The sequence below is a fragment of the Pundamilia nyererei genome, unplaced genomic scaffold (assembly GCF_000239375.1).
Source record: "Pundamilia nyererei isolate P.nyererei 1_Seehausen unplaced genomic scaffold, PunNye1.0 scaffold00292, whole genome shotgun sequence".
Taxonomy (NCBI): Eukaryota; Metazoa; Chordata; class Actinopteri; order Cichliformes; family Cichlidae; genus Pundamilia; species Pundamilia nyererei.
Window position 1 is genome coordinate 360,118 of NW_005187693.1, and position 11,923 is coordinate 372,040.

The 11,923-nt window shown below is 38.8% G+C and overlaps 1 protein-coding gene across 1 annotated transcript in view; it reads left to right on the forward strand.

Moving 5' to 3' along the window:
- arhgap36 (Rho GTPase activating protein 36) overlaps window positions 1-11,923 on the forward strand; it is a 73,963-nt gene that overhangs the window by 39,237 nt on the left and 22,803 nt on the right. The window contains exon 2 of the mRNA XM_005750930.2: window positions 1,144-1,300. Within this exon, the coding sequence (XP_005750987.1) occupies window positions 1,144-1,300 (157 nt within the window). The remainder of the gene's footprint in view (window positions 1-1,143; window positions 1,301-11,923) is intronic.

Here is an 11,923-nt window from a genome sequence, read left to right on the forward strand (position 1 = left end):
GATAGTGTGGTGAGTTTTTGAATATTGTTTCAGAAGATAAATATTTAAATGAGGAATGGTGAAAACTCATTTTTAAAAGCAGATTTAATTTCCCTGTTGTCCATTCAAGATCAGGTCCTGTTTGTACACTGTTGTATAATCTTAATATTTTCCAGCTTTAGCCAGTGCTCGCTATGAAGATGTTTGGCAGCCTGCTAGAGAATTAAGGGGGTATCTAGGCTCTAAGCAAAGATAGATTTAAAGAAATCGGAATACCTTTAGATTAATAACATTTTATCAATATGAGATACAGTAAAGCAGGCTAATCTGGAGTTGCAGTTGGTAATGGTTACTTCTTATAGTACTTCCATTTACTGATGCACCAATATTATTATCATGTTGCCTTCAAGCAGAAAAAAGCTGAAAATGTTTGTAGATTAAACCTCACTAAGTAAAACAGTAGAAATCCTTGATACAGTGTTTTTAATTTCCTGTTTTGTTTTTTCTTTTTTGTATGAGTTAGAAAGGGTTATTCTTCGAAATTACTAAAGTTGAGTTATTTTTTTTAATCAAGCAGTTTTATACCAAGATTGGCCCCAATAAACCTTATAAACAGGCTCATCTAGAGCCACAGAAGACTTAGTATAAAATATGCAATGTAATTTAGGTTTGTTGTTATGACAAATGCAGGCTTCCTGTGTTAAACTTGTGGATTTCCCCCTTTTTTAAAAGGTCAGGTTGTGTCTGCAGAGATTTAATGAGCTTTCACTGTGCAAAGATCTCAAGGTCAACAGACAAAAAGGGCATCACAATAGGTTTTTGTAATAAAAGGCTAAGAATAAAAATAAATACAGGCTTAAGACTAGTGAAAACAAATGAACGCGCTGACTTTTTTGACAAGAAACATGGTGTCTTTCTTTATCTTGTTACACAGTGATAAAAGCAAAGCTCACAGCTGAATTCTCTGTTTTTGCTTTTGAAGATTTTTTTTTGCCTTTAAGTAGTTGATGGTTGGTTGGCAATGGTCAGAGATTGCATGTCAGTGGAGATTTTTGTTTTGTTTTTTTAGTTTGAAGACCATCTGGTACCTGTTGATTAATGGCTTGTGTTTCTATAGGTATTTTTGTGTCCTCTGTATCTTTTAACCATCTCTTTTCTCTGCAGGGGGATCACACGTGGGCCACCATGTTGGGACAGAGCGTGCGGTTACAGCCAGTTCCCATCCAGAGCCTATCGGAGCTGGAGCGAGCCAGGTTACAGGAAGTCGCTTTGTACCACCTGGAGGAGAGGGACCTGGACTTCAAGATCAGCATCCCTAAAGGTAAGGGGGAAGGACAGAGATGGTGTTTCTAAAGGATCTGATGGTGGTTGAGTGTAAACTGATTTCTTAACTCGATTCCTCAATATTTTCCAAAGTACTTCCATTTTTTATTAGCACTCATATACTACCTTTATTGATTTGGAAGCTCAAATATTCAAGATTTTAAAAAAAAATTGTTAGTTTAAGGCATACATATTTGATCTTTACCCGAAAGAATTTGGACTGATGGAATCTGGGACTAAACAAAAATGGGCGTCATGGGAGTTGAACCTTTGTCTGCTATATCATCCTGAGTACTGGCCTATTCATTTATGCCCTCTGTAATGGGAATTTGTTTTTAGTCTGTATCTTCTGACTTGTTTGAACTACCCTACTAACTCCTGAGGCACTAAACAGAGGACATCCTGGGCTTTATATTAATATGTCATGTGTTTGGGTGGCTTCTTTTAGCTCCAAAGAGGCAGGAAATCATAAATAAAGTTAAATAGGAATATTCTTTTGTCCTTGGTTCTCAGGAGGATATAAAAGTCTTGAGGATTATCCTTCTTAGTCACATCTACCTCCTTATTACCTTGGTTTCATAGTATTAGGTTTTACTGGTTTTGAGGCATCAAAGGATTTGGTTTGATTTTTTTAATAAAAAAAAGCAGCATTATTTGAGTTAAAAGACACCCTTCGTTACATTGACCATCATGGAAGGATAACCTGTAATTTCTGGGTTTCCAGGCTGCCGGCTTACGTTTTATTGGTTTACTGAAAATGGGCAACTTTAGAAAATCTAAACTATAAATAGTAAATAAGTTACTTAAGTAATTGTGAAACATAACAGATAACCCCAATCTGAGAGAAAATCAGTTTCCTCTGACACATAATTGAGAATGCTGTTAAGTCACATGCGAAAGTAATTGTTTGGAAATGGGCCTAAACTTTGTGTAACTTGCATAGACATGTGATAGCCAGAGTTCAAGTGTTGCCAGAGTATGTTTTGTGTTTCTGTTGATTTCTGAAATAGCATTTAAGTCGCAAATCAGTTTTTAAATTTGGCACAATCCCCTGTAGGGAAGGCAAGGAGGTAAAGACACTTCACCCGTTGCCTACTGGTGGTGGTCAGAGGGCCTGGTGGCGCCAGTGTCCGGCAGCCTCGCCTCTGTCAGTGCGCCCCAGGGTGGCTGTGGCTAGAATGTAGCTTGCCATCACCAGTGTGTGAATGTGTGTGTGAATGGGTGGATGACTGGATATGTAAAGTGCTTTGGGGTCCTTAGGGACTAGTAAAGCGCTATATAAATATAGGCCATTTACCAAAGGTTTAAAAACATGAAAAAATGCTATGTCCGACCATTAAATTCATAGGGACAGGGCATGATAGTTACTCCATTACAATAGCTTCCCAGAATAGTGAAACTGATGAAGGACAACTTTGTTTTTGTCACCATTGCTGCCAATTTAATGCAGTTAAATTTCATTAGTCAGTCTTAGTGGTGAGGCGGATTGGTCGTCATGAGGTTTGAGAATAAAAGTTCACGATGACCTGGTGAGTATGGCGCCAGTTTGGTTAGCCACACTCAGCCAAACTTAGACTGAACTGCCCTAAAGCAAAAACAACAACTCAGTCTGCCAGGGGAGCCATAACAGCTTGTCTGTGAATCTGAGGAATGAGCATAAAGCAGGAAGACATTAAGGATCATCTGGAACGGAATCCAGGGTGTCAGATTGATAAGGAAGGGGAAAGGGAGGCAACGTGATTTCTGTTAATTGACTCTTTATCTCAAATACCATTGGATAGGGTCATGATTTGTCTTTTTTCCCACCCTAGGGGTGATGATATGAGATAGCTGGGTAATATTCACTTCTTAAACCACCGACCAGTACTGCTGTTTCCAAGTCATAGTCTAGCTGGTATTGTTTTGTTTCTGATTTTAAACTTGTGCAGCTGTCCTGGTGTGAGTCATTATGGCAAAATGTGCTATGGGAGACACCTGTTGCAGCAGGAACTCCCACAATTGTGGACGAATTGTTGAATGTTAATACAATTGATTTATGCAGTAGTGTTGCATAAACACTGCTTTTACAGGGGTGTGGGTTTTCCAGATATGGCTATTTAGTTTTCGTGTAACAATGTAAAAATGGTGACTGATGAAGCATAGGTTCAAATGTCAGCACATTAACAGGGGTTGTAACCTGTGCGTTGTTGAGATGGTCATTGTCGTTCCACCAAGTATGTGGCTAGAGACTTGGCACACATGTAGTACACCTTATGGGTTACTTGTAATTTAATGAATTAATTCTTCCAAACTATACATGACTATTTGATATTTGTGCATATATATTTCCATTTTCACTTTCTCACGATTTCGTTCCCCGCCCTCATTTATACCTCATCCTCTTCCTTGACTCAAACTTCCTCTCCTGAACTGACACATAAACACGCATAAATATTTTTATTTGTTCCTAATATTGTGGCAGTTACTTCTTTTCAGCAGATGTGACGGCTGAAAAGAAGCCAGCTAACCAACAATAAAAGCTGGTTATAAGCTAACATTAGCTAATGCTAGCTAACATTACCTAAAATTATGCCAGCTAACGTTAGGCTCGAGTAGCTTAAAAATCACACTTTACCTCTTATAAAAAGTTACATTCTCACATTGCATCAGTTTATTGAGTGAGTATCCGGATACAATAAGGTTTGATCTATTTCAAAGAAAGTTTCACCAGTGCTGGCTAAAAGCAGCTAACAGTAACAAAAACAACAGCTAACAGCAGCTCTTAGCAAGAGAAAAGTTAGCGACTCACGTCAGTATCGCTGTCATCAGACAGAACAAAAAAGACATGGACACAAATTGTTGACTAATGGAAACATTAGACTGACAGGCTATACTTACTTACAGAGGAAGGTACCCACTGTGTCAAGGGTTATGGACTTGAATTGGGAGGAGTAAGAAAACCAAATTACAGTGCAATCTGCTGTACACTGACATATACTGTTGATATTTTACAAACTGTATCTGAACTGAATTGTAAAGGTGGTGGTGAAGGAGACAAAGTGATATAGCAGTGTTTCATGTAGTTTAAATTAATTCTTGCCACACTGAGTTGCCCAAATTCAGGCTTTGGTGGTGCTTGGTTTTCTTAGTCTTACATCAGACCTACATGTAAATCTTGTGTACCCTTTTGAACTCTGAAGGACTCAAGCCATCTAATAAAGTGGGCTAGATTCACTAATAAACTGCAAATTCCTCACACACCTCACAGATTGCAGACCAGGAGGTTTCCTCTTGTGTTTATTGAGGCCTAGGGTCAGTGAGGTCAGGAGGATCACTGGGGCTGATGCTGAGGAAATATGGAAATATTCAACTGGTGTCTTTGTATGATCAGGATCTGTTGGTGGCTTTTCGCCTGTGAGACCAGCTGGTATGTAAGCCTCTTTTCTCAGACTCAGAAGCTCTCTTCCATACTACTGTTCTCTTGCAGGGTTATTAACCCTTCAACCTCCTCAACTTTGACTACGTCACTGATTGAGGCTGGGTATACTTAAGTTTTCAAATAAACAGTGGAGCTCAATTATATCAAGGGCTTTACAATTCCCCTTGAGTATAAAATTTACAATTGGGATACGACCACTTTACTTCTGCAACTTTTCACAATGCATGCATGCACCAAAATGGGCCTACAGGCCCTTGTGGAGATTTTTTGTAAACAAAATTCCTGTGTTAATGAAAAAAAAAGAAGTGTAATTTAATTCACCTTAATTTCATGCCTAAAATTATCCAAAGCACGAGTGGGGAATTCATTTTTCCAATGGCCCACATAAGAAGCTTGGACTGTTGTAGAGAGCCGCACTTATCTGAGCGGCCCTCCACAACAGTCCCAGTTTCTTACAACATAATAGGACTATTTAACTATTTACAATCCACACATGAATACATGGGGAAAAAAATTCTCCCATTTTCTGCGTCGTTTAAAGTCCCATGAGGTTTTTATAGGTTCCACTACATGAGACCTTCTGAATTAGCTGCTTTAACTTGAGCATATTTAAATAAAACACCTGCATTGCCCTTTTTACCTGCAGGTTTTACACTGGCCTCATGTTCTAGCTGTGATTCAATCTTCACATAAACGATGGATGTGGCTGCCTGAAAATCGCCATAAACGTAAATTCTGTGGTTGCCAAAACAAACCCAGCTGCACAGAAATATAGACAAAATCATCTCTCTGCCTCCTCGCCCTTCATCTCAGTAAACTTTCTCAATGAGTTTACTGTCTCAGTTGTTATTTAGTCTTATTTAATAAAATATTTGTTCATTTAGTAAATTGTGGTCACTATTAGAATGAAATAGAGGAAAAACAGGATACGCAAACAGGTGCATCTAACGATAACCAAATGGCTAACTCTTGGTTGGTCAGATTCAAAAATGCCCAGCATGAGATTTTCTGTCAGGATCTCTTTATTCATCAGGAGACATCAAGTGGCAATCTTTTAAAGTCTATTGACTGCATTGGAGAACTGGTAACACCAGCTGCACTATCTTTTAATATTCACTTAACAAATAAATATGCTCAAATATATGATGTATGATTTCTTTTCTCTAAATGGATCGGATTGAATGTTTAAAGTTTGCAAGGTGTCAGTTCTCTATTCTCATTAAATTTGCCGGTCCGTGCTGCAGCTCAACAGATTCAAAGTGTGCCTTCTAAGCTGTACTTTTTTTGTTTTCCTCACTCATTGTTTGTAGCGGTGACAACATAAGGAGAGAGGAACCCAGCACTGGACAGAAACGTTCAAGACGTCTGTGGATGTTTAAACTTTCTGCATTTGACTGATCTACAAAGTTCAGGACCTTTTGTTGGAGGTCTTTAGATGTTTAAATCAGTTTTAAAAGTTTCGAACGTGTGGGTGTTTTGGTTGTTCACCGAAGTATCTGGGTATCTGTACATACAAGGCTTTGTTTGAAGGTCTAGTCGCTCGCTAGATGTCCACTCTCTGGATGTCTGACAAACATCTGAGGCATTCAAAACAAACTCAAAGTCTATTTCTTTCAGCAGCTCTTTCGGATTTTCACACATGTCCAAAATAAGTATGTGTGGTGGAATTTAGTGCGAAGACGCCCTGGAAACTTCTGACTTCAGGCAACACATATTGTGATTACCCTTGTAAAAAGAGGACATTTTTAGCTATGTTTAGCACAAGATTAAGCATCTGTAAGTGAACTTCTATGTCAATGTTTTGCACTAATATAATGGAAATTTGTCCAGTAATCTTTTAATGATGTTGTGACATAAAACGCTACTTTTGCTCATCTAATGGTATCATTGTTGCTCTGTGGGATCTTGTTTAGTCTGTCCAATGCTCTGTTACAAATTTATTGGCTTCTCGCATTACTTAAAGTCTCACAAGAGAGGAACCTTCGTAACGCATATGTTACCCATGTTGTGAGTCACGTTTTATGCCCTTACAATGTAAATACACTTTAGAGTGAACACTTGTTTTGATATTAATGCTCCAAGAAAATCTACTTTTAGCAGACAATGTTTCTAATGTGTCACACATCCTGTGAGACTCCCCGTGCTCCGTGCTTTTGGGAAATCTTGTTCTTCTCTCTTGTTCATATGTGTGTTTGTCCCATCAGGTCAGGGTTCAATTAAACAGTAACGTTAATGGGAAAGATGACTAATTCACTTTATACCATCTGTTTTCTTACTTGTTTTTGTCCCCCCCACCCCCCGTGGTGATCACTACTATCATGGTAGATGTCCTTAGCATATGTGATTTTAATGCTCCAACATAAACTTCACAAATATCCCATGTGGACGAAATAAACTTGGCTGCTTTAAATGCCTTGTGTTCCTGAAAAAGAGCCGGCTTTGATTTAGTGATGTTGTAAACAGCAGACTCACTGACCCAAACAGTTTCTTCCAAGATACGTAAACCCAGTGAGAGCGAGATGGCGTGCAGCTTGTAAAACAGCTCACATTCATACTTTCCTTGTTTCTTTATGAAGTCAACTTTTTGGTTAATGAGCAGCAGCAGATGTGAAGAACTTAATTAACCGGAGAGGTTTGTGTAAGAAAAGCAGAACGTAAATCGATTATTTAACCTAACAGACTGTTTTATTTGTAGTAAATGACCATATAAGTGCATGTGTAAATGAACTAAAAGCTCACAGTGTATATATGCCTAAAGGTGATGTAATACAGTTATTAATACACTTAATCTGGAAAAAGAAAACCGGCTGCTGCCATCTATGAAAAACTGTGACGAGCGTAGAAAAGCTCATTTTATTTGCCTTAAAAATGACTCCTTCAGCTCTCACACATCTCAGTCACCAAGATTCTCTAAGCTCCAAATTGGATCAGTAAAAGTTAAAATGGCTGTCATTTTTTGTGTCCTGTGAGACAGTTTCCTCGGCCCGTCTCACAGACAAAGTGCTCTCTGAGTAAGTGTGGGAATATTCCTCCTCGGTTTCTCCCCTGGGCTGTAATCTCTCCTGGCCACCCAGTCTATTACAGTCTCAGCATCACCTCCCGTTGCGCTCCCTCCCTCCAGTCCGTCTTTTGTTGCTTTTTTTCCCTCCCCATCTCCGTACGTGTTTTCATTCCTCGCGTTTCATCTCACTTTTCTCTCTATGTGCCCGCTCCCTTTATTCTCTGGGTGCTTCATCCTGCTGGAACTGAAGGACAAATCGCTCCCATAAACCTTCTCCAGTGTGCTTGTACAGTTTGTATATATTCCACTCTCCATTTATTTTCGTGTGTGGCCCCCGTATGCAGGTATTTGAATGTTTTATGCATCACAAGTGTGGTTTTTAGTTTTGCTGGCAGGGTCCAAGGAATTCTTTGTGAAGTGTGTTGGTACTTGAGTGACAGATTTTTCTCTTATTTGGTGTGGTCTGGAGTTCATTCTCATGCCCTGTTTTATGAGTCGCTGCTCTGCAGGGACTGCAAACTAACTCTCTCTCCACTTCCTCTCGTTTTCCTTCTTTTTCTTTTTTGTCCTTTTATTACTTCCCTGGATCATTTCAGTCTTAAAACTCTTGGCTTTTTACCTGTAGTTGGATTTGTGCTTACGATCCTTAAATATTTATTAAACCAGGTGAGCGTCTTTGAGATGATGATTTTCTAGTCAGGTATAGCAGCAAGATATAAAAAGTTATGCATTAAAAAGAGTAAAAACTTTCAATGCTTTGATAATCTGAAATATATGAGCATGGGCTGCTTCACTGGTTACTCATTGTTAGTACTGGGTTGGTCCGCATTGGACTTCAGAACTGTCTTAATTCAACAAAATGCTGGAAACATGGAAACATTGACATGACAGAATCCCACAGTTGCTGCAGATTTATGGGCTGCACATCCATGATGCAAATCTCCTGTTCCACCACATCCCAAAAGTGCTCTGTTCGCTTGAGATCAAGTGACCGTGGAGGCCATTTGAGTACAGTGAACTCATTGTTGTGTTCAAGAAAGCAGTCTGAGATGATTTGAGTTTTGTGACATGGTTTGTTATCCTGCTGGAAGCAGCCATCAGAAGATGGGACACTGTGGTCATAAAGGGATGGATGTGGTCAGCAATAATACTTAGGCTGGAGTTTAAATGATGCTCTGTTGCCTGATAAAACATCGCCTCACTAGCCTCAGTTCTCTTTTCTTAGTTGACAGGAGTTAAACACTTTGTGGTCTCTGCTGCTGCAGCACATCCCTTTCAAAGTTTACCTTGTTTCATTTTCAGAGATGCTCTTCTGCATACCTTTGTATGCACAAGTAGTTATTTGAGTTACTGTTGCCTACCTTCTTATCACCTTGAAGCAGTCTGACCATTCTCCTTTGGCCTCATCAGCCACCACCCATGTCTAAATGCACAGAGCTGATTAGCTGATATTTGTGTAAAGGAGCAGTTGAATAGGTATACCTAATGAAGTGGCAGTATATAATGAGCATACAGGCAGTCAGTGTAATTAGAGAGACCTGTCACCATGGTGACCACTGTGACATGTAGCCATGGTCATGTGACATGGGTGTTTTTAACCACACTTTGGAGCAGTGTTTGAAACATCTATCAACCCATCCCCAGTGTCAGTTACTTGCCTCTGTGTTTCCTCCTTATGTTTACGCTAGTTTTGTATTTGGTTCCTATGCCTGCAACACATGAAAAAAAGAATACCACAGAGTAAAACATTGCTTAAAGTATGGGCTGTTCAAGGCAATTGACTCATATTATTGCATATTATTGCAGCCATGTTCATTGTGCATGTATGACCTGATGATTTTTAAGGCTCTAAGAACATAATTAACCAAACCTAACAATCGGCTAACGCAACAGCATCTGTCCTGCCAGTATTGTTTCAGTTCAAAGTCACAGTGGTATTACTCACAAATAAGAAGTTAAAAGAATTATTTTACCAGAAGTCTCGGAGTAGATGGGAAGGATTCAGTGGTCCCTTGGCCCCCTGCATCCGGTGCACTTGATCTCAGGGGCTGCAAATATCAGTCACAGCCAAAAATGGTGAAGAGACAAACAAACAACAACCAAAATGGGATAGTAAACTGGGGTTAGGAGATAAAATCCAAAACAGTAGCCATGCATCTGTTCATCAGTAATAAATAAAGGTGGCCTGTTTAACAATCAGCTCAGACAAACGGTGTGACGTTGAGGTTCTGAACTTCTTAATCAGCCAGTCGGAGCGCAGGAAGGTAGCCGAGTCTTTTAAACATCAAAGCCTGGGCTGTTTATCCCCTCTTTGTTTTTGTCTTGTCTGTCACCTTATCTCCCTGTGAATGTGCATTATGTAATCATACACATGTACATGCACACACTCATCAGTAGCAGATCAGCCTCAGCTGGATGAGGCATGCGTTCAATGGGAGGGGCTGTGTGCTTTGGAAATAAACTTTAATTTCCTGCAGTCATGAGAATTTGACCTCTTTATCCCAGCAGCACACAGCAGTCTTCATTTGCTCCCTGCTACTTTCATTTTTTTCTTATTTTTTTTGATTAAAGCAGGAAAAAAGAGGGAAAAGAATGTCCGTACTTTAAAGTGCCGCAAACAGGCCGGGCAGCATTACTTGCCATGAAGGTAACAGCAGTGATTCCTTAATAGGGAAAAGGTCTGACTTTGAATTAGTGATTTCTAAACAGCAGCTTTGCTAAAGCAAACAAAGGCTTCGTCCACACAAGCCAGAGTGCGAGGCTGTAGAGTTCCTAAAAATAAAAAATATCCCACTTGTAACAAAACATACACACCGTCAGATTTTCTGTTTTGGGGATGTAGTTCACAGTATTTTATTTAAAAAGTGCGAAGAGGAAGTAGAAATGTCAGCAGTGGTTGTTTTCCAGCTCTGACTGAAGTTAAGGGGAAAAACCCAGGCAGGGTAAACATTTAATCAGAGATCTTCCCCAAATTAGGTACATTCAAATGTTTTTTTGCATTGTCAGTTTTATGAAATTTATGAAAATGAGGTTTTACATCTATCCAAATATGAGCCAAGACCTTTATAGAAAGTGTAGGAGTCTATACAGTCTTTGCATTACAATATAAAGCACCTTAAGGCAACTGAAATGGTTGTTTTTGTCTTTTAGTTGACATAGAGTTTAAACAGAGGTTGTTTTTTTTTTTTTTGAAGAAATACTGTCAGGAGCCAAAAAGAAAGCTGTATAGCAATCAGCTATCATGTATTAAGCTAGCTTGCCAGTGTAAGTATTAGGTGTAAAAATTTAAATCGGTAAACAATCAGTAATCTTGACTATAATACGATGATTTCATTTCTTTTATGAAATTACGAGGCATGGTGGGGGGTACGATCGTGAAGCTTTACTATACAATATATGTATTTTGGTCACAAATACATTTATGTAAAATATATTTAAAATGTCAAAATTTAAATTGCATGAAAAAACAGGCGTGTAGTGGTACTGGGTCGCCTTAAATTGAATTTTCAAGGTACATCAGGTAAATCTTTTCTCCATCCTTTTTTCTCATACTAAAGTCGATTTCAGTCTTAAAATCTTCTTTTGGCAGAGCTCATTTTGTGTTTTGGCATTTTTTTACAATCACTTATTATCTTCAAAACACTTTTCCTCGATTTATTTACCTCTCTTTGTATCTTACTTATAGATACACACATGCAACAACAAATCTCCCTTCATCCAGCATGTCAAGGGCCATTAGACAGAGTGGGCTATTCCAAAACACTAAACAGACTCAGTCTATTGAAAAGGTTCTGCTCTCGTCTTGGAACTGAGGAAGAGGTGAAAGCAGAAGATAACAAGTGAGATGAAGAGGAAAAGAAAAAGTAAATGTCGTATTGAGGGTGAGCCTGATTGGTGGTGTCTGTTTAAAAGGACATATTACTTCCATGATCAAGGTTATAAGTATGGATTTAATACATTTATACTTACTCCACCACATACCTTTGATATACCACCCTGGTCTCATAAAATATTCATTAAAATATAGTTAATTAGTTCGTGTTCATGTACACAAATCCAAACGAGTGCTGTTTAAAGCCTAAATCTAATTTAATGCCCCAATAAAATACTTCTTTTATATACAGAGAAGCAGACGAGGACAGTCAATAAACCAATCAGGTTTTAAAAAACCCACCAGAAAAGGAAAATTCATAATTACTCAT